Source organism: Salmo trutta, unplaced genomic scaffold (assembly GCF_901001165.1).
Source record: "Salmo trutta unplaced genomic scaffold, fSalTru1.1, whole genome shotgun sequence".
Classification (NCBI taxonomy): domain Eukaryota; kingdom Metazoa; phylum Chordata; class Actinopteri; order Salmoniformes; family Salmonidae; genus Salmo; species Salmo trutta.
In genome coordinates, this window is record NW_021822911.1 from 10,116,764 (window position 1) to 10,140,839 (window position 24,076).

The window sequence follows — 24,076 nt, forward strand, 5'->3', positions numbered from 1 at the left end:
TCTAGTACATTTGGGTTGGCACATCTGAGAATGAACCCTGATATTCTAAAAGAAGGGCAACAACGTCAATATAATTATACCTGAAAATTGTCAGTTGGTTGCATGAATAATTATGATCACTAAATGTTACATGAATTGTAAATACGAAATATCAAAACCAAATGTACACCCCTTTGTTAATTTTGATTTGGCAATAATTAACTTAATGATGATGGAATATTAAAACATGAGTTTTGACAGTCCTGCAGAAGACAGTCAGCTATATTTGGGAGTGATGAATTTAAATGTAGGGGACACTAAACAAAGGAAGCAACACTTGTCTGTCATCATTCATCAATTTTTCCCTGAGGCTAATATCCATATCATGTTGATATCAATAGAACAGGGGACAAACGTTTAGGGTTCTACATTGTGACATCATTAAAATACTCCTACTACAATGTTAAAACATTCTACATTGTGACATCATTAAAATACTCCTACTACAATGTTAAAACATTCTACATTGTGACATTAATTTATTGATATCATGAAACAACTCCTTCATGTATTTTCTGATATTTGATCAGAGATCTTTTATCAGATTATGTCTGGTCACAGCCATGAGGTTTCTCTCCTATGTGTGTTCTCTGGTGTTTCTTCAGTTCGCCAGATTGAACAAAACTCTTCCCACATTGAGTACAGCTATAACATTTCTCTCCTCTGTGTCTTCTCTGGTGTATCTTCAGATGGCTAGATGTAAAAAAAAACTTCCCACATTGAGTACAGCTATAGGGTTTCTCTCCTGTGTGTATTCTCTGATGTATCTTCAGATGGCTAGATGTAAAAAAAAACTTCCCACATTGAGTACAGCTATAGGGTTTCTCTCCTGTGTGTGTTCTCTGGTGGAGAGTCACACTGCTCGACCTAGTAAAACGCTTCCCACATTCATCACAGCTATATGGTTTCTCTCCTGTGTGTGTTCTCTGGTGTGATGTCAGGCTGCTGAGCTGAGTAAAACTCTTCCCACATTGATCACAGATATAAGGTTTCTCTCCTGTGTGTGTTCTCTGGTGTAATATCAGGCTGGTTGAATGAGTTAAACTCTTCCCACATTGATCACAGCTATAAGGTTTCTCTCCTGTGTGTGTTCTCTGGTGAAGGGTCAGATTGTTCGACTTTGTAAAACTCTTCCCACATTGATCACAGCTATAAGGTTTCTCTCCTGTGTGTATTCTCTTGTGTGATATCAGGCTGCTTTGGTGAGTAAAACTCTTCCCACATTGATCACAGCTATAAGGTTTCTCTCCTGTGTGTATTCTCTGGTGTGATATCAGGTGGCTTAGCTGAGTAAAACTCTTCCCACATTGATCACAGCTATAAGGTTTCTCTCCTGTGTGTGTTCTTTGGTTTACAATAAGATGGCTAGATGTATCAAAACTCTTCCCACATTGAGTACAGCAAAAAGGTTTCTCTACTGTGTGGCTTCTCTGATTAATTTTAGTGCCTGCTGATGAGGTGAATCTCTTCCCACAGTCAGAGCGGTGAATTATCTTCCCTGTGGTTCTCTGCTGGTGTTTCTTGAGGAGTTCTGATCTGGAGAGACTCTTCTCTGCCTTGTCAGCATCATGAGGTTGTTGAGGCTCCCCAGAGGATCCACGATAGTCAAGTCTTTCTCCTGTGTGAATGACAAAGTCATACAGATGGTTAACTTCTACGTCCCACCCTAGTCAACAGCCAGTGGAATCGTGTGGCGCGAAATACAAATACCTCAAAAATGCGAGCGCATTTCGTGACAAAGAATTTCAAAATATTCCATTACCGTACTTAGAAGTATGTCAAACGCTGTTTAACCTGTCTGGGCTAGGGGGCAGTATTGAGAATTTTGGAAAAATATGTTCCCATTTTTAACTGCCTCCTACACCAACTCAGAAGCTAGAATATGCATATTATTGTTCAGGTTTGGATAGAAAACACTCTGAATTTTCTAAAACTGTTTGAATGGTGTCTGTGAGTATAACAGAACTCCTATGGCAGGCAAAAACCTGACAAGGTTTCAAGCAGGAAGTACCCTGTCTGACAAGGAGTCGTGCGTCTTGCATCTTTTTATTGAAAAGTAAGGATCTTAGCTGTAACGTGACAATTCCCAGGGCTCCAATAGGCTCTCAGAGCCCGCGAAATAACTGAAGGTTTACGAGGGAGCCTCAGGTTGAAACATATTATCGCCTTTTGTAAGTGGATGCTCCGAGGACCTTTGAATGATGCGCGTGCATGAGTCGCTTCTGAGGAGAAATTTTATTCGGCTGTTTAGGCTCAATGCATACTCCCGGTCGGAATATTATCACTTCTCTACGACATAAATGGCATAAAAATTGGTTTTAAACAGCGGTTGACATGCTTCGAAGTACGGTAATGGAATATTTAGACATTTTTGACACGCCAATGCGCCATGCGCGAAACCGGGAAGAAGCATTCTAGAACTCACGAACAAAACGTCGCTGTTTGGATATAACGATGGATTATTTGGGACCAAACCAACATTTGTTATTGAAGTAGAAGTCCTGGCAGTGTATTCTGATGAAGAACAAGCAAGGTAAGAACATTTTTCTTATAGGAAATGTGATTTTGGTGGATGCTGACCTGGGTGGGTATCTAAATAGCTAGCCCTGTAATGCCGGGCTATGTACTTAGATTATTGCAAAATGTGCTTCATCCGAAAAGCTATTTTAAAATCGGACATATCGAGTGCATAGAGGAGTAATGTATCTATAATTCTTAAAATAATTGTTATGCTTTTTGTGAACGTTTATCGTGAGTAATTTAGCAAACTGTTAGTAAATTCAACGGAAGTTTGCCGGGGGTTATGCGTTTTCTGAACGTCACATGCTAATGCAAAAAGCTGTTTTTTGATATAAATATGAACTTGATTGAACAGACATGCATGTATTGTATAACACAATGTCCTAGGTGTGTCATCTGATGAAGATCATCAAAGGTTAGTGCTGCATTTAGCTGTGGTTTGGGTTTATGTGACATGATATGCTAGCTTGAAAAATGGCTGTCTGATTTTTTCTGGCTGGGCACTCTGCTGACATAATCTAATGTTTTGCTTTCGTTGTAAAGCCTTTTTGAAATCGGACAGTGGGGTTAGATTAACGAGATTCTTGTCTTTAAATAGCTGTAAAATAGTCATATGTTTGAGAAATTGAAGTAATAGTATTTCTAACGATTCAAAAATCGCGCCACTGGAATATCAGTAGCTGTTACGTAGGTGGGACGAAATCGTCCCACATACCCCAGACAGGTTAAAATCAATTTTTATGCTATTTTTCTCGTAAAATAGCGATAATATTCCAACCGGGCAACGTTGTATTAATTCAAAGGCTGAAAGAAAAAAAATTTCAGAAGTCTCGTGAACGCACATCTCAGTCTCACTGTCCCCAGGCTGACCACTCACAAACAGAGCTGCTGTACTTTGCCCAGAGACAGCAGACACCCCATTCCACTTTCTGGCGGCTTTAGAGAGCCAATGGAAGCCTTAGAAAATGTCACGTTACAGCACAGATGCTGTATTTTCGATAGAGATGCAACAGAAGGACAATAAATTGTCAGACAGGGCACTACCTGTATGGAATTTTCTCAGGTTTTGGCCTGCCATATGAGTTCTATTATACTCACAGACACCATTCAAACAGTTTTAGAAACTTTAGAGTGTTTTCTATCCAAATCTACTAATTATATGCATACTCCAGTTTCTGGACAGGGGTAGTAACCAGATTAGATCGGGTACGTTTTTTATCCGGCCGTGAAAATACTGCCCCCTAGCCCCAACAGGTCAAAGGCCCACAACAGCAGAAATCCACTGTAAAAGGTGATGCCAACAGCGTAGCCATGATGTTGATGTTGTACAACAATTGACGTCTGTAATGAATGTAATGATTATTTGACATTTGTCTTAAAATGAGCAACAATAGTCATATTTTGTCTTGTTTTCACATTAGTAGTAACATCTAAGATTGTAGCCCCTTTCTGTGTTTGCTGGTGAGAAAAGATTTTTGCTCAGGGGAGTAACCTCCATTTCCAGGTTGCTTATGAGTGCATTTCACACTACTTTGGATTATAATTGTAAGGCTCGCTTGAATGTCCTGCTTAATATAATGGTTGTGTCATCATCGCAAATCAACCTCTTTGTACTTAAAAAACACTTAAACTCTTTGGCTTTTTCATCAATGAGACAATGAGGGTTTGTACACTGTTTGCCAAAATGGCCCATAACTTCACCTAACAACAACATAGACCTACTGTAGGACCCATAACTTCACCAAACAACAAATATAGGAAAATAGCTCTGTGTGTTGTACAATAGCCTATCCATCAAGGAACAGTTCTCTACACATTATGAGCTAAGTATCTCTGTGTCCAAACGGACTAACGAGACCCTACTGTAAATCAACCAAACAATAACACATTATAAACATCAATTTGTTTGAGATGATGGATCCAACGTGGAGCACGGCATAACTGTCTTTACCAGAGTAATGAATGAAGAAGCACTTTGGTTGTTGTTGCATGTCGTGATGTTTGTCATATGACTGTCATTCAGAAAATGATTTTCTGGATCAGCTGATGATAGTTGAACATGTGACTGTAACTAAACAGCTACAGTATTAAGAATTATGTGTAATTATTGAAGAACCGCATTAATGACAGTATCCATTTGGGTGTCAATAAAGTTAAGGTGACTCTAGGTTAGAACCATTGGATTTAGCAAACTCTAAAATAATTTAGGATTTCTGTGCCCATGAAAACTGTTTCCCAGCGTAACATAAGGAAATACTAAATGTTACGTAGGTAGAGAGCATTTCAGAGATCTGAATACAACAAAAACTGTCCTAACAGGACAATAACCTAAACCACAAGGCCATATCTACACTGGAGGAGCTTACCAAGATGATATTGAATGTTCCTGAGTGGCCTAGTTACAGTTTGGACTTAAATCATCTTGAAAGTCTATAGCAAGACTTGAAAACGGCTTTCTAGCAATGATCAACAACCAACTTGACAGAACAGGAAGGATTTTAAAAAGAATAATGAATATTCACATGAAGATCAGTCTCCTATTGGAGGACATCACGACTTCCCATCAAGCCAACTCCTTGAAGGCCTTACTATGACATCACTCACTCCTAGTTTGCAGTTGTTAAAAAAACACTATTTTGCTCCAAAAATGTATTTGTTTCCCATTAGTGTGTTTATACTTTACTGTATTTATATCACTTTTCAACAGGAAAATTTTAAAAATCCCTGGAGGACGTCATGAACAATTCATACAGTACAAAAACATATTTGAGTGTAGAATGCCCTTTTAAAAATCACAAATTAGTTCAACAACTGCAGAGTTTGTGTCCCTGTTTTATAAGATATTACTCACTGTATTTACTGGTGTTAATCAGATCAATGTCCCTGTTTTATTAGATATTACTCACTGTATTTACTGGTGTTAATCAGATCAATGTCCCTGTTTTATTAGATAGTACTCACTGTATTTACTGGTGTTAATCAGATCAATGTCCCTGTTTTATAAGATAGTACTCACTGTATTTACTGGTGTTAATCAGATCAATGTCCCTGTTTTATTAGATATTACTCACTGTACTTACTGGTGTTAAACAGATCAATGTCCCTGTTTTAACACAGTGTCCAATGAAGGGCCAGATGTATACAAAATGGTGTCGTCTGCGTAGAGGTGGATCAAGGAATCACCCGCAGCAAGAGCAACATCGTTGAACAGAGAAAAGAGTCGGTCCGAGAATTGAACCCTGTGGTACCCCCATAGAGACTGCCAAAGGTCCGGACAACAGGCCCTCCGATTTGACACACTGAACTCTGTCTGAGAAGTAGTTGGGGAACCAGGCGAGTCAGTCATTTGAGAAACCAAGGCTATTGAGTCTGCCGATAAGAATACAGTGATTGACAGAGTCGAAAGCCTTGGCCAGGTTGATGAAGACGGCTGCACAGTACTGTCTTTTATTGATGGCGGTTATGATATCGTTTAGTACCTTGAGCGTGGCTGAGGTGCACCCGGAAACTCGGAAACTGGATTGCACAGCGGAGAAGGTATGGTGGGATTCAAAATGGTCAGTGATCTGTTTGTTAACTTGACTTTCAAAGACTTTAGAAAGGCAGGGCAGGATGGATATAGGTCTGTAACAGTTTGGGTCTAGAGTGTCACCCCCTTTAAAGAGGGGGATGACCACGGAAGCGTTCCAATCTTTAGGAATCTTGAGAAGATGGAAGAAGAAGGAGATGCTGGGGAGGCTTGGGGAAGTAGCTGCGGGGGGTGGGGAGCTGTTAGTGCAGTACGCCACAGGATGTTTTTGTGCTGGTTGAGGGAAGTCAGGTCTGGTGTGAACCAAGGGCTATATCTGTTCTTAGATCGATATTTTTTGAAAGGGGCATGCTTATTTAAGGTGGTGAGGAAATTATAATTAAAAAAACAACCAGGCATCCTCTACTGACGGGATGAGGTCAATTACCTTCCAGGTGACCCGGGCCAGGTCGATTAGAAAGTCCTGCTTGCAGAAGTGTTTTAGGGAGCGTTTGACAGTGATGAGGGGTGATCGTTCGACCGAGAACCCATAACAGATGCAGGCAATGAGGCAGAGATCGCTGAGATTCTGATTGAAAACAGCAGAGCTGTATTTGGAGGGCAAGTTGGTCAGGATAATATCTATGAGGGTGCCAATGTTTACGGATTTAGGGTTGTACCTGGTGGGTTCCTTGATAATTTGTGTGAGATTGAGGGCATCTAGCTTGGATTGTAGGACGGCCGGGGTGTTAAGCACATCCCAGTTTAGGTCACCTAACAGAACAAACTCTGAAGATAGATGGGGGGCAATCGATTCACATATGGTGTCCAGGGCACAGCTGGGAGCTGAGGGGGGTCTGTAACAGGCGGCAACAGTGAGAGACTTATTTCTGGAGAGATTATTTTTTTAAATTAGAAGCTCGAACTGTTTGGGCATGGACCTGGAAAGTATGACAGAACTTTGCAGGCCATCTCTGCAGTAGATTGCAACTCCTCCCCCTTTGGCAGTTCTATCTTGACGGATAATGTTGTAGTTGGGAACGGAAATTTCAGAATTTTTGGTGGCCTTCCAAAGCCAGGATTCAGACATGGCTAAGACATCAGGGTTGGCGGAGTGTGCTAAAGCAGTGAATAAAACAAACTTAGGGAGGAGGCTTCTGATGTTAACATGCATGAAACCAAGGCTTTTACGGTTACAGAAGTTAACAAATGAGAGCGCCTGGAGACACACAGGGCCTGGGTTAACCTCTACATCACCCTAGGAACAGAGGAGAATGATGAGGGTAAGGCTAAAGGCTATCAGAACTGGTCTTCTAGTGCGTTGGGAACAGAGAATAAAAGGAGCAGATTTCTGGGCGTGGTAGGATAGATTCAAGGCATAATGTACAGACAGGGGTATGGTAGGGTGCGGGTACAATGGAGGTAAACCTAGGCATTGAGTGACGATAAGAGAGGTTGCATCTCTGGAGGCACCAATTATGCTAGGTGTGGTCACCGCATGTGTGGGAGGTGGGACAAAAGAGTTCTCTGAGGCATGTTGAGTGGGACTAGGGGCTCCGCAGTAAAATAAAACAATGATAACTACCCTAAACAACAGTATACAAGGTATATTGACATTAGAGAGAGACATAAAGCAAGGCATAAAGCAATCACAGGTGTTGATAGGGAGAGCTAGCTAAGACAACAACGGGTAAGACAACAGTTAATCAGCTAAGACAACAACAACAGGTAAAATGGCGATGATTGGGCAGAGAGGGTCAGTTAACTACACACAGGGCCTGAGTTCGAGGCTTGGGCCAACAGATAAACAAAATGGAGTAGTGATTAATGAACAGTCCAGAAGGCATCAGCTATGTAGCCAAGTGATCATAGGGTCCAGTGAACAGCAATATATGAACCAGGGAAGCTGTTAGGTAGTCATTACTACGCTAGCCGGGACATGTGCCTGGCTCGAGGCTAACTGGTGCTAGCTTCGGGACAAGGGCATCACCGACATCTTGCAAAGGCTGGTTGAGAGCACATCGGACGGAATTGCATCGACAGACCAGACGTGATGGATCGGCGGGGCTCCGTGTCAACAAAGGGTCCAGGCCAATTGGCAAAAGAGGTATTGTAGCTGGAGTAATTTTGTTTGCTACCCGGGAGATGCACCTGGCTCGAAGCTAACTGGTGCTAGCTTTGGGACAAGGGAATTAGCCACTATAGCCACTCCGGTGCGTCCGGTGCAAAGGTCCAGAGCTTACGGCAGGAATCCGGTGATGTAGTCTTGGTGAAGAGTCTGGGAGGCATCAGCTGTGTAGCCGAGTGATCATAGGGTCCACTGAGCAGGCCGGGAGATGGGCCTGGCTCAAGGCTAGCTTCGGGGCTGGGCCACTCGGTAGCAGCTAGCTAGCTGCGATTATCTGGTGTAATGGTCCAGTGCTTACGGCAGGAATACGGTGATGTAGTGGAGAAAAACAGTCCGATATGCTCATGGTTGATATCGGCTGTGCAGACTGTCAGGTATTATCCAGGCAAAAGCGGCTGGTGTCTGAGCTGAAAAGATAAAGGCCGCTAGCAGTGGCTAACAATGACTAAATAGCTAGTAGCTAATTAGCTGCTTAGCTCCTGATGGCTAGATGCTGATGGAGGTTCTAGCTATAAGGTCTAAAAAATAGCAGATCCGTATCACATTGGGTGAGGCGGGTTGCCGGAAGGTATATTTAATTTAAAAATGGAAAAAGAGATTGAAATATATTGTAATATATACAAAAAAAGACTAAAAAAACATAACATTTACAACAACCACGTCTTACTGCTACGCCATCTTGGATTACAAGATGACTCTCAGTTAAAAACCATTGGATTTAGCCAACTCTGAAATTATTTAGTATTTCTGTGCCCACGAAAACTGTTTTCCCAGCGTAACAAAGGAGCCACTAAATGATACATAGTTTGAGTGCATTTCAGAATACAAAAAAAACTGTCCGACAGCAAGATCCCGTATTTAAGTTGAAGTTCATCATATGACAAGCGTAACGTTATGACTATAACTACTGTTCCCTGAAGGAGGGAAACTAGGTACAACATACTATTAAATCCACACGTTATGACTATAACTACTGTTCCCTGAAGGAGGGAAACTAGGAACAACATACTATTAAATCCACGCCATTTTTGGAAGCCCCACCTTCCACAGGTGATGACTGTGAGGCTCGGATTTATTCCTTAAATTTAATACCTCACTTCACCGACCCAGGAAAGGGCGGAGACAAACAGGTGTTTTACCTCGTTTCCCTCCTTCAGGGAACAGTAATTATAGTCATAAAGTTACACTCCCTTTCAGTCAGTCAACTTCGGTACAACATACTATGGGGAAATACAATCATTCCCCATGCTAACCCAAACGGATACTAAATGAAACGGCCCCTGGCAGACCACCCAGACCTTACCCCGCAAGATACGTCAGTTCTGGCAATTTATTTATTGTCTTTTGTTTGAAGCACTCCTGTCAATGTTGAGTAAGGACACACACCTGATTACACATATAGAAGTAGGATTAATCTACCTGGCCTGTGTACAAATGTAGGCCTATAAATGTGCCCATTTGGGGATGTCTGATAGTATTTCTGATTGTCTTAATGCACCACCACTAATGAGTTGTGGAGCTTCTCAAAGTAATGTTTTTCTTCACCTCAAACAGCAAGTAAACAAAGTCTAATAAAAATCAATTGCAAATGACAATAGTTCCTCAAAGTATTTTTGTAAAATATTTCCAGCTCTCGCCCTTTCGATAACCACTCGGCATAAAAGGGAAAAATGCAATTCACTGATCCTGTGGAAATGTCATAAAATACCTGATTACTTCTTATCCTTTGTACAAATAGCCGACAGCTGTGTCTGTCCCAAACTCACTGGCGCGGGAAACTCTGAGGGCCGAGAATATTTTATACAATGTTGCAAGCTTGTTACCTCGAGTTTTGGGCAGACCCAGTTGATAGTTGATACAATGTTTCAAGTTCGTTGTAGACAGGCCATGTGTAGCCAATGTGATTTTGTAGGATATTTTCTACCTGCAAGCTGCAATGTTTTTATTTGTTGGCTTTATGTAGGCTATTTTTACATAGTTGGCAATGGCAATAAAAGTTACTTTTAGATTTGTATAATTTTCATTTAGATAGAATGTAGATTAATCACAGACAATGATCTTGAGATACTATTATAAATTAAATGAAACTGTTCCACGAAAATGTGCATATGAAAATCATAACTGGCACCAGATCAGTAGAAATGGTAAGATACATTGCCACTCCAAATGGAAAAGGTTGCCGACCGCTGGTGTAGCCCATTAACGGAAACTTCAGGAGCATAACGGCAGAATTTCTCTCCTTCTGGTTAGGTTATCTTGATCTCTGGCTCCCTTCAGTCATTTGTGTGTCTTAATTATTTGATCAAGCAGCGTGCTTAAAACATCAGACCAGTTCAGTACATAGAGTTGATTTTATTAAAACACATGGGGTGTGTCTATATATGGAAAAATACACGTAACATTTCAACCAATCGATTGGTAGAAAGAAAAGACGACTCTTGGTTGACCAAGATTTATTTTAGGTGGGGACAGCACTAGAACATGATTTTGGGGCCCCTGAGTGGCGCAGCGGTCTAAGACACTGTATCTCAGTGCTTGAGGCGTCACTACAGAAACCCCGGTTCGAGTCCAGGCTGTGTCACAACCGGCCATGATTGGGAGTTAAATAAAGGTTACATTTTTAAAAATGAAATAAAACAGTTCATTCAGAAAGTTCACACCCCTTCCTTTTTTACACATTTTGTTACGTTAGAGCATTATTTTAAAATGGATTTAAAAAATAGAATCCTCATTAATCCACACACAATAATGAAAAAGTGAAAACAGGTAAAAAAACAGAAATACCTTATTTACTTAAGTATTCAGACCCTTTGCTATGAGACTCGAAATCGCTTCGGGTGCATCCTGTTTCCATTAATCATCTTTGAAATGCATCTACAACCTGTTCAGAATCCACCTGTGGTAAATTAAATTGATTGGACATGATTTGGAAGGCACACACCTGTCTATATAAGGTCCCAGAGTTGACAGTGCATGTCAGAGCAAAAACCAAGCAATGAGGACGAAGGAATTGTCCGTAGAGCTCTAAGACAGGATTGTGTCGAGGCACAGATCTGGGGAAGGGCACCAAAAAAAATTCTGCAGCATTGAAGGTCCCTAAGAACACAGTGGCCTCCATCATTCTTAAATGGAATACTCTTCCTAGAGCTGGTCACCCGGCCAAACTGAGCGACAAGGGCCTTGGTCAGGGAGTTGACCAAAAACCTGATGGTCACTCTGACAGAGCTCCAAAGTTCCTCTGTGGAGATAGGAGAAACTTCCAGAAGGACAACCATCTCTGCAGCACTCCACCAATCAGACCTTTATGGTAGAGTGGCCAGACGGAAACCACTCCTCAGTAAAAGGCACATGACAACCTGCTTGGAGTTTGACAAAAGGCACCTTAACCTGTTGGGGCTATGGGGCAGTATTTGCACGTCCGGATAAAAAAACGTACCCGATTTAAACTGGTTACTACTCTTGCCCAGAAACGAGAATATGCACATACATAGTAGATTTGGATAGAAAACACAAAAGTTTCTAAAACTGTTTGAATGGTGTCTGAGTATAACAGAACTCATATGGCAGGCCAAAACCTGAGAAGATTCCATACAGGATGTGCCGTGTCTGACAATTTGTTATCCTTCTGTTGCATCTCTATCAAAAATACAGCATCTCTGCTGTAACGTGACATTTTCTAAGGCTTCCATTTGCTCTCAGAAGGCGCCAGAAAGTGGAATGAGATGTCTGCAGTCTCTGGGCGAAGTACAGCAGCTCTGTTTGTGAGTGGTAAGTCTGGGGACAGTGACACTGGAGATGCGCGTTTATGAGAATTCTCCATTTTTTCTTTCAGCCTTTGAATGAATACAACGTCACCCGGTTGGAATATTATCACTATTTTACGAGAAAAGTAGCATAGAAATTGATTTTAAACAGCGTTTGACATGCTTCGAAGTACGGTAATGGAATATTTAGATTTTTTTTGTCACGAAATACGCTCGCGCGTCACCGTTTGGATAGTTACCTGAACGCATGAACAAAACGGCGGAATTTGGATATAACTATGAATTATTTGGAACCAAAACAACATTTGTTGTTGAAGTAGAAGTCATGGGAGTGCATTCTGACGAAGAACAGCAAAGGTAATCCAATTTTTCTTATAGTAAATCTGAGTTTGGTGAGGGCCAAACTTGGTGGGTGTCAAATTAGCTAGCCGTGATGGCCGGGCTATGTACTCAGAATATTGCAAAATGTGCTTTCGCCCAAAAGCTATTTTAAAATCTGACACCGCGATTGCATTAAGGAGTTCTGTATCTATAATTCTTAAAATAATTGTTATGTATTTTCTGAATGTTAATCGTGAGTAATTTAGTAAATTCACCGGAAGTTTGCGATGGGTATGCTAGTTCTGAACATCACATGCTAACGTAAAAAGCTGTTTTTTGATATAAATATGAACTTGATTGAACAAAACATGCATGTATTGTATAACAATGTCATAGGAGTGTCATCTGATGAAGATCATCAAAGGTTAGTTCTGCATTTAGCTGTGGTTTTGGTTTTTGTGACATATATGCTTACTTTGAAAATGGCTGTGTGATTATTTTTGGCAGGGTACTCTCCTGATATAATCAAATGTTTTGCTTTCGCTGTAAAGCCTTTTTGAAATCGGACAATGTGGTTAGATTAACGAGAGTCTTGTCTTTAAAATGGTGTAAAATAGTCATATGTTTGAGAAATTGAAGTTATAGCATTTATGAGGTATTTGTATTTCGCGCCACGCGATTCCACTGGGCAAGCGTCCCACCTTGCCCAGGGAGGTTAAGACTCTAAGACCATGAGAAACAACATTCTCTGGCTTGATGAAACCAAGATTGAACTCTTTGGCCTGAATGCCAAGTGACACGTCTTGAGGAAACCTGGCACCATCCCTACGGTGAAGCATGGTGGTGGCAGCATCATGCTGTGGGGATGTTTTTCAGCAGCAGGGACTGGGGGACTAGTCAGGATCCAGGGAAATATTAACGGAGCAAAGTGCAGAGAGATCCTTGATGAAAACCTGCTCCAGAGTGCTGAGGACCTCAGACTGGGGACGAAGGTTCACCGTCCAACAGGACAACGACCTTAAGCACACAACCAAGACAACACAGGAGTGGCTTCATTAGAAGTCTCTGAATGTCCTTGAGTGGCCCAGCCAGAGCCCGATCTAACATCTCTGGAGAGACCTGAAAATAGCTGTGCAGTGATGTTCCCCATCCAACCTGACAGAGTTGGAGAGAATCTGCAGAGAAGGATGGGAGGAACTCCCCAAATGCAGGTGTGCCAAATAAATGAGCTAAATGAATGGGGGGAAAAAATAATTTAATCAGTTTTTGAATAAGGCTTTAACGTAACAAAATGTGGAAAAAGTCAAGGGGTCTGAATACTTTCCGAATGCACTGTATACAGCAACACCTCCCCCATAAGCATTCCTGTCTTACATGTACATTTTAGTCATTTAGCAGACGCTCTTATCCAGAGCGACTTACAGTAGTGAATGCATACATTTCATTATTATTTTTTTTCTGTGCTGGCCCCCCGTGGGAATCGAAACCACAACCCTGGCGTTGCAAACACCATGCTCTACCAACTGAGCCACACGGGTCTTTTCTGTAGATGTTATATCCCTATATTGCTACTGCTGTATCAAAGGAATTATCTCAGTGAGTTTCAGAGATGAACAGTACAGTGCATTCCAAATTCAATAGGCAGGCAAGTAAACAAAAACGTTTTCAAAGAAAAACTATTCCAGAAAATGTCAGGGCGTATATAACTCCCATCCAAGAGACTGTCGACCAATCGCGTTCACATTGTCATGCTGTGACACGCAGTTCCTAAGCTCATTCTCACAAAAATCCCTTTTTAAAGTCATGGTATGAGTCGAGAAACATGCCTATTTTCCTTGAAAGTACGGAAAGTCACGATTGCAAAGCTATACAATATTACAGAGAACAAGTTCATTATCTCACATCTCTGAAAATATTTGTAATGTTGTGCTTCTTGTTCACGGAGGGTAATTCATGCCAATGTTCTTTTCTTTAAGCTGTTAATACGAATCGAAAGGAGTTTCCAATATCCTCATTTCTTAAAGTATTTCTGGTGATGGCTAGTGATAGTGATACACAAGCTAGGTCTATTTGAAACATTGCCATCCCATGGCAGCATTTACCAGCCACCAGGTTCAGAAGCTTTAAAACCACATAAAAAATATTTTAAACCCAATTCTATTTTTGCCCAAAGTTAAGATATAAATTATTCAAACTGAACATAATTCATGCTGGTTATTATTTTAGGCTATTTTAGTTTTGGAGTCAAAGATAGTTTTGGAATAGTTTTCAAACAGGTTTGTTATTTTATTTCAGTTTACTAAATAGTTTTCCCCTAATTACATTTTCTATAATAAGCATGGAGGTTTTCCCCCTATCAACCAGTCATAGGTACTGGTGAAAAAGCACCTCGTAACCTAGCTGGGAATGGACAGACTGAAACCACTCCCCTATCAACCAGTCATAGGTACTGGTGACAAAGCACCTCGTAACCTAGCTGGGAATGGACAGACTGAAACCACTCCCCTATCAACCAGTCATAGGTACTGGTGACAAAGCACCTCGTAACCTAGCTGGGAATGGGACAGACTGAAACCACTCCCCTATCAACCAGTCATAGGTACTGGTGACAAAGCACCTCGTAACCTAGCTGGGAATGGACAGACGGAAACCACTCCCCTATCAACCAGTCGTGTCGTGGGGTACTGGTGACAAAGCACCTCGTAACCTAGCTGGGAATGGGACAGACTGAAACCACTCCCCTATCAACCAGTCATAGGTACTGGTGACAAAGCACCTCGTAACCTAGCTGGGAATGGGACAGACTGAAACCACTCCCCTATCAACCAGTCATAGGTACTGGTGACAAAGCACCTCGTAACCTAGCTGGGAATGGACAGACTGAAACCACTCCCCTATCAACCAGTCATAGGTACTGGTGACAAAGCACCTCGTAACCTAGCTGGGAATGGGACAGACTGAAACCACTCCCCTATCAACCAGTCATAGGTACTGGTGACAAAGCACCTCGTAACCTAGCTGGGAATGGGACAGACTGAAACCACTCCCCTATCAACCAGTCATAGGTACTGGTGACAAAGCACCTCGTAACCTAGCTGGGAATGGACAGACTGAAACCACTCCCCTATCAACCAGTCATAGGTACTGGTGACAAAGCACCTCGTACCCTAGCTGGGAATGGACAGACTGAAACCACTCCCCTATCAACCAGTCATAGGTACTGGTGACAAAGCACCTCGTAACCTAGCTGGGAATGGACAGACTGAAACCACTCCCCTATCAACCAGTCATAGGTACTGGTGACAAAGCACCTCGTAACCTAGCTGGGAATGGACAGACTGAAACCACTCCCCTATCAACCAGTCATAGGTACTGGTGACAAAGCACCTCGTAACCTAGCTGGGAATGGGACAGACTGAAACCACTCCCCTATCAACCAGTCATAGGTACTGGTGACAAAGCACCTCGTAACCTAGCTGGGAATGGACAGACGGAAACCACTCCCCTATCAACCAGTCGTGGGGTACTGGTGACAAAGCACCTCGTAACCTAGCTGGGAATGGGACAGACTGAAACCACTCCCCTATCAACCAGTCATAGGTACTGGTGACAAAGCACCTCGTAACCTAGCTGGGAATGGGACAGACTGAAACCACTCCCCTATCAACCAGTCATAGGTACTGGTGACAAAGCACCTCGTAACCTAGCTGGGAATGGACAGACTGAAACCACTCCCCTATCAACCAGTCATAGGTACTGGTGACAAAGCACCTCGTAACCTAGCTGGGAATGGACAGACTGAAACCACTCCCCTATCAACCAGTCATAGGTTCTGGTGACAAAGCCCCTCGTAACCTAGCTGGGAATGGGACAGACTGAAACCACTCCCCTATCAACCAGTCATAGGTACTGGTGACAAAGCACCTCGTAACCTAGCTGGGAATGGGACAGACTGAAACCACTCCCCTATCAACCAGTCATAGGTACTGGTAACAAAGCACCTCGTAACCTAGCTGGGAATGGACAGACTGAAACCACTCCCCTATCAACCAGTCATAGGTACTGGTGACAAAGCACCTCGTACCCTAGCTGGGAATGGACAGACTGAAACCACTCCCCTATCAACCAGTCATAGGTACTGGTGACAAAGCACCTCGTAACCTAGCTGGGAATGGACAGACTGAAACCACTCCCCTATCAACCAGTCATAGGTACTGGTGACAAAGCACCTCGTAACCTAGCTGGGAATGGACAGACTGAAACCACTCCTCTATCAACCAGTCATAGGTACTGGTGACAAAGCACCTCGTAACCTAGCTGGGAATGGACAGACTGAAACCACTCCCCTATCAACCAGTCATAGGTACTGGTGACAAAGCACCTCGTAACCTAGCTGGGAATGGACAGACTGAAACCACTCCCCTATCAACCAGTCATAGGTACTGGTGACAAAGCACCTCGTAACCTAGCTGGGAATGGGACAGACTGAAACCACTCCCCTATCAACGAGTCATAGGTACTGGTGACAAAGCACCTCGTAACCTAGCTGGGAATGGACAGACTGAAACCACTCCCCTATCAACCAGTCATAGGTACTGGTGACAAAGCACCTCGTAACCTAGCTGGGAATGGACAGACTGAAACCACTCCCCTATCAACCAGTCATAGGTACTGGTGACAAAGCACCTCGTAACCTAGCTGGGAATGGACAGACTGAAACCACTCCCCTATCAACCAGTCATAGGTACTGGTGACAAAGCACCTCGTAACCTAGCTGGGAATGGGACAGACTGAAACCACTCCCCTATCAACCAGTCATAGGTACTGGTGACAAAGCACCTCGTAACCTAGCTGGGAATGGACAGACTGAAACCACTCCCCTATCAACCAGTCATAGGTACTGGTGACAAAGCACCTCGTAACCTAGCTGGGAATGGACAGACTGAAACCACTCCCCTATCAACCAGTCATAGGTACTGGTGACAAAGCACCTCGTAACCTAGCTGGGAATGGGACAGACTGAAACCACTCCCCTATCAACCAGTCATAGGTACTGGTGACAAAGCACCTCGTAACCTAGCTGGGAATGGGACAGACTGAAACCACTCCCCTATCAACCAGTCATAGGTACTGGTGACAAAGCACCTCGTAACCTAGCTGGGAATGGACAGACTGAAACCACTCCCCTATCAACCAGTCATAGGTACTGGTGACAAAGCACCTCGTAACCTAGCTGGGAATGGGACAGACGGAACCCTTCTGTGGTAACAGACAGGGGAGATTTGTAATCAAATCTAATTCCCAGGAATGGGGTTCATATGAACCACAGAGACTGTGTGTGGGATAATAACATGGCCGTGTCCAACCCTGCTTGTTCCCTCCACTCCGCTACCAACCACCAATCTCCAACAGGGCCCTTAACCTGTATCACTAGACACCTCATAGTGAGCTACAGGTAGGAATCAGCAATGAATCCCAATAATGAGACACCTCTGGGGAGGGGTGTCAGCAACATTTAAAAAATATATATAGTGTTTTATGATAAACCGTTTTTACAAATCTGTCAAGACACCAACTTAGACTTTACCGATTTTTATGTTATTTTTAAGTATTGTGTGAAATGATTTGACGTTATATGAAAGTACCGCAATTTATGTTTCTAGAAACGTATCGCAATTGAGAATCGATTCACATTTAGATGGAATATTTTACTATTTTAGCTGCCAGAGCCAGTCTACCTCTGAAAATAACATGCAGTCCTTGGACCTTGAGGAGTAACAGGGGCAGCAATCAGCAGTAGAAACAATAACAAAGCGTACTCCCTGCCCGTTTCGGTAAAAAGCTGAGGGATGGGGCTGGAGAAATGTAACCATCCATGATATCAACATAATAGTTTTAACCATGTTTTGAGGATATACAATGTTTGTTTATATTTACTGACAAACATTGGAGTAAATAAAAGCTTCTATTTTGGGTTCTGATGGGGTACAACAGTTGAACTAAGCTCATGAGGCATTTATAAGTGATTTCTTCAAGAAACAATGGGTACATATCATTAATGTATAAGTCCCTAAATGGATGTAACAACTGCTGATGGCCCCTTTAAGAGAACATATTGGGCTAATCTAATAGGAGATATTGAGGACTACAGTATTTCAGGCATTGTCATTGGATGCATTTCATCAATTGTTAACGTTTTGTTGATGGTCCACTCTTGATGTTCTACACGTTACAGTGTAGCTTCAGCCATTCCTACAGAACAACATTAAAGTGTAGAACCCCTTTACTGCATATTGGTTCAACGACTGCAGAGACGGTACTTACTGGTGTTAAACAGATCTCCAACCTCCTCTTCTTCCTCCAATGTGACAGTCATCTCCCCCTCCTCCTCTTTCACTCCAAAAACTGCCTCCTCCTCTTTCTCATCCTCCTCTTCTTTTACAGTAACATCCTCCTCCTCTTTCACTCTGAACGCCTCTTCCTCTTCTTTCACTGTAACGTCTTTATCTTCTTCTTTCACGGTAACAGCCTCACCCTCCACTTGTTTTTGTATTGTAACATCTTTCTCCTCCTCCTCCTCTTTCACTAGAACTTCTTTCTCCGTCCAGCAGACCTCCTCTTCTTTAGTAGGAGGAGAGTAGCTTAGTGAACTCATGGTCGGAGATGTTAGCTAGCTAGCATTAGCGACTAGCCTAGTTCTAAGCTAACTTAGCAAACCAGCTAGCTGACAAACAACGTAAATATAGAATTAAATGGGCCAACAAGTACATACGACAGAAGTGTGTTTAAAACACAGCGACTAATATACACCAAACCAGTGTAATGAGCGTGAATGTTGTAGCTATGTTTGCTAGAAAGCTACCGAGGTGTCTGACTAGCTGTTGTTGTTGAAGGAGCGTCCCGTCCACTAGATTATACGTCACACTGGCAGCATCGCCTGAACCTAAAAGACGCACATCGCCATCTGCTGACTGGAGGGCAACGCAGTGGAGGAACCAAACGTTAATTTTTCATTTATTTCAGAAAAGTTTAATATTATATTAAGTCGTTCAAAGAGAAGCATGTGTTGATTGATTTGTGTTTAATAAGTGAGAATTGAAAACAAAACTTTACACCCACTACATATTTGCGTTGAACCATACTTCTGACATGGATCATTTTGACCCCAGAGGCATATCTTTTATCATAGCCAAAATGTGGTTCATTCAATTCTTCCAAATTTTCATGACTTTGTCAATCAACTTGTTCTTAAGAAATCTATATCATGGTTTAGTGTTTCTGTATCAATATGGACTTTTAACAAATTCAAATCCTTTGGAGTGATTTTGACTCCAGCCAAAAGCATCTTTGATAAATAGGACGTTTATTTCAAATCAAAATCACATTTTATTGGTCACATATACGTGTTTAGCAGATGTTATTGTGGGTGTAGTGAAATGCTTGTGTTTCTAGCTCCGACAGTGCAGTAATATCTAATAAGTAATATCTAACAATTTCACGACATATACCCAATACACACAAATCTAAGTATTTGAATCTAGGTTTCTCTGTAGACATGATCCATCCCACCAGAGGGTGGAGGGGCTCCTGTAACAGTGGTTTTAACCAGATAGACACCTGCAGACACACATTATAGTGCCTCTCATGTACTCTCCTAAGATTGGACTCTTCTATACCACGTATCACATGACTGTGTACAAAACTGCAAGGGGTATACAGTGCATTCATTAAGTATTCAGACCCCTTCACTTTTTAAACATTTAGTTACATTACAGCCTTATTCTAAAGTTGAATAATTTTATAATTGAATAATCAATACCCCATAATGACATCACAATAACCCATAATGAGAAAACAAAATCATTTTTTAAAAACATTTTTCCAAATGTATTTACTTAAGTATTCAGACCCTTTGCTATGAGACTCGAAATTGAGCTCAGATGCATCCTGATTCAATTGATCTTCCTTGAAATGTTTCTACAACTTGATTGGAGTCCACTTGTGGTAAATTCAATTGATTAGACATGATTTGGAAAGGCACACAACTGTCTATATAAGGTCCCACAGTTGACAGTGCATGTCAGAACAAAAACCGAGCCATGAGGTCAAAGGAATTGTCCATATTGCTCTGAGACAGGATTGTGTCGAGGCACAGATCTGGGGAAGGGTACCAAAAAATGTCTTCAGCATTGAAGGTCCCCAAGAACACAGTGGCCTCCATCATTCTTATATGGAAGAAGTTTGGAACCACCAAGACTTTTCCTAGAGCCGGCCGCCCGGCCAAACTGAGAAATCGTGGGAGAAGGGTCTTGGTCAGGGAGGTGAACAAGAACCCGATGTTCACTCTGACAGAGCTCCAGAGTTCCTCTGTGGAGATGGGAGAACCTTCCAGAAGGACAACCATCTCTGCAGCACTCCAGCAATTAGGCCTTAATGTAGCAATGATTAAATTGTCAACATTTATTTCAATGGACAATTCAGTGAACTGTTCTGTGAAAGGTGTTGGCTAGAGATGACATGCAGGAGCTTGCAGGGATTTGTAGTCTTGCATGTCGTCTACTTTGATGCTAATTAGCTTTTTCGAATCCGAGAGTAAAGAGACACAAATATATTGATACAAGTATTTGTATTGATTATGGATCCACATTAGTTCCTGCCAAGGAAGCAACTAGTCTTCCTGGGGTTTATAATGGATCCCCATTAGTTCCTGCCAAGGCAGCAGATATTCTTCCTGGGGTTTATTATAGATCCCCATTAGTTCCTGTCAAGGCAGCAGCTACTCTTCCTGGGGTTTATTATGGATCCCCATTAGTTCCTGCCAAGGCAGCAGCTAGTCTTCCTGGGGTTTATTATGGATACCCATTAGTTCCTGTCAAGGCAGCAGCTACTCTTCCTGGGGTTAATTATGGATCCCCATTAGTTCCTGCCAAGGCAGCAGCTACTCTTTCTGGGGTTTATTATGGATCCCCATTAGTTCCTGTCAAGGCAGCAGCTACTCTTCCTGGGGTTTATTATGGATCCCCATTAGTTCCTGTCAAGGCAGCAGCTACTCTTCCTGGGGTTTATTATGGATCCCCATTAGTTCCTGTCAAGTAAGAAGTAAGGTCAGGGAGCGTGCCAGCCTGCCTGAACCACTGGCAGGGTCTGAATCAACCCAATGTCCACCTGGTACACTGACAGGGTCTGAATCAACCCAATGTCCACCTGGTACACTGACAGGGTCTGAATCAACCCGATGTCCACCTGGTACACTGACAGGGTCTGAATCAAACTCAATGTCCACCTGGCACACTGACAGGGTCTGAATCAACCCAATGTCCACCTGGTACACTGACAGGGTCTGAATCAACCCAATGTCCACCTGGTACACTGACAGGGTCTGAATCAAACTCAATGTCCACCTGGCACACTGACAGGGTCTGAATCAACCCAATGTCCACTTGGTACACTGACAGGGTCTGAATCAACCCAATGTTAAGGGGAGGGAAGATTGGTCAAGAGGGTGATGATTATTGTTGTTCTACTGCCTGATTGTTATGCAACAACACTGTTTACAAAAGCTTTGTTAAATCAGCACAACAGTTTTCAGCTGTGCTAACATAATTGCAAAAGGGTTTTCTAATGATCAATTAGCCTTTTAAAATAATAAACTTGGATTAGCTAACACAACGTGGCATTGGAACACAGGAGTGATGGTCAATAGTCATTCACAACATTAACAATGTCTACACTGTATTTCAGATCAATTTGATGTTATTTTAATGGACAAAAAAAGTGTTTTTCTTTTTGAACGGTAGTGTTAATCATTTTAGAATAAGGCTGTAATGTAACAAAATGTGGAAAAAGTGAAGGGGTCTGAATACTTTCCGAATGCACTGTATTGTTACACCATGTAGCAGCAGTATAGACCTAGTCTGTTCATTATATACATCTACATGATGTATTGTTACACCATGTAGGAGCAGTATAGACCTAGTCTGTTCATTATATACATCTACATGATGTATTGTTACACCATGTAGGAGCAGTATAGACCTAGTCTGTTCATTATGTACATCTACATGATGTATTGTTACACCATGTAGGAGCAGTATAGACCTAGTCTGTTCATTATATACATCTACATGATGTATTGTTACACCATGTAGCAGCAGTATAGACCTACAGTAGCTGGCTACTTATTTAGATGTTGTTTGACTTAATGAAACTACCTTAAATGTGCTGTAGTGAACATTTTTTATTCTCACTAATCAACCAACACATTCAGGTCTTTGTATGTCTCAATATAATAGTATCATTTAATTAAATCCATGTAAAATAATCTTAGTCTGAAAATAAAATGTGATCCTCAACTGCGTTTCCCTCCAGTCAGCAGACGGCGATGTGCGTCTTTCAGGCGATGCTGCAGCGTGACGTATAATCTAGTGGACGGTTCTTCATAAACAGCTCGTCAACCACCTCGGTAGCTTGCTAGCCAACATAGCCGAAACATTCAAGCTATTTATACGCTTTCGGTCTATATTAGCTACTGTGTTTTAGACACACTTCTGTCGTATCTACTTGTTAACCTATTTAATTTAATATTACGTTATTTTTTATTAGTCAGCTATAGTAGCTGGCTGGTTAAGTTAGCATTAGCCTAGTCGCTAATGATAGCTAGCTAGCTAACATCCCCGAACATGAGCTCCCTAAACTACTCCCCTCCTGTTAAAGAAGAGGAGGTCTGCTGGACGGAGAAAGAAGCTCTGGGGCTGAACATTGTCGTGAAAGAGGAGAAGGAAGAGGAGGATGTTACAGTAAAACAAGAAGTAGAGGGTGAGGCTGTTACAGTGAAAGATGAAGAGAAAGACGTTTCAGTTAAACAAGAGGAAGAAGAGGATGATGCTGTTTTTGGAGTGAAGAAGGAAGGAGAGATTACTGTCACATTGAAAGATGAAGAGGAGGAGACAGGAGATCTGAGTAACACCAGTAAGTACCACCTTCAATTAGTTTTTAACTTTGGATATTCGGAGTTGGCTCGTCAATACCTCTTCAACGGAGGGCCCTGGGATGATGACTGATATGTCTAGAATCAGACGACGTAGAGAACAAGCTACCCCTTGTTTTCTCCGTTCCGTTTCCAAAAAGTGACTTAACATATATATTTGAGAAGGGTCTATCTGCTGACCGCAGACTGGGGGGGCCACGGCATGTAGTGATTTTAATGTAGTGATGTTTTACTACACACCGTGACCCCCAATAGAGCCATGTGAGAGTTGGTTGGCTACACCAAAGATTATGGATATACTGACAAGATGTCTCTCTGTCCTAACAAGGGGAGTCGTTGTCCACAAAGCTGCACTGTGGGTTGTCTATCTCCCACCTATCCTGTCTTTGGATTGGTGGATACATCTTACATTTACATTACATTTTAGTCATTTAGCAGACGCTCTTATCCAGAGCGACTTACAGTAGTGAATGCATACATTTCATTTTTTGTACTGGTCCCCCGTGGGAATCGAACCCACAACCCTGGCGTTGCAAACACCATGCTCTACCAACTGAGCCACACGGGTCCAATTATCCCAGCGGAACAGACAGACAGGTATCTTACTTCATTGAGAGGGGACTCTGGTCGGGGAAAGCAGGCCGTAGTTTGGGCATGCAGACTGTAGAGCCAGGCATGTCCCCATCCCCCTGGGGGCCAGGCCAATCCAACACCCGCTGAGGCCACAGGCAATGGGACTCCTGCAGGGCCCGTACAGACACGGGGCTCTCACGGTTACTCCCTGGGAGGGTGAACTTAGCAAACTTCAT

General features: G+C 42.3%; 1 protein-coding gene across 1 annotated transcript; it reads right to left on the reverse strand.

Moving 5' to 3' along the window:
• Positions 1 to 584: 584 nt before the first annotated feature.
• LOC115186456 (zinc finger protein 180-like) lies at positions 585 to 24,076 on the reverse strand. Its single transcript, XM_029746081.1, has 2 exons — positions 23,890 to 24,076; positions 585 to 1,642 (listed from the first exon to the last, which is right to left on the reverse strand). The coding sequence occupies exons 1-2, from the start codon at positions 24,074 to 24,076 to the stop codon at positions 585 to 587; spliced, it is 1,245 nt and encodes a 414-aa protein (XP_029601941.1).

Bases quoted from the DNA above. Each gene is read 5' to 3' on its own strand.
- LOC115186456 (XM_029746081.1), bottom strand. From the start codon at position 24,076: ATGAAGTTTGCTAAGTTCACCCTCCCAGGGAGTAACCGTGAGAGCCCC. The intron at 1,643-23,889 runs GTCCCCTCTCAA...AAAGACTTGACT, and splicing joins GCCTGCTTTCCCCGACCAGA to ATCGTGGATCCTCTGGGGAG.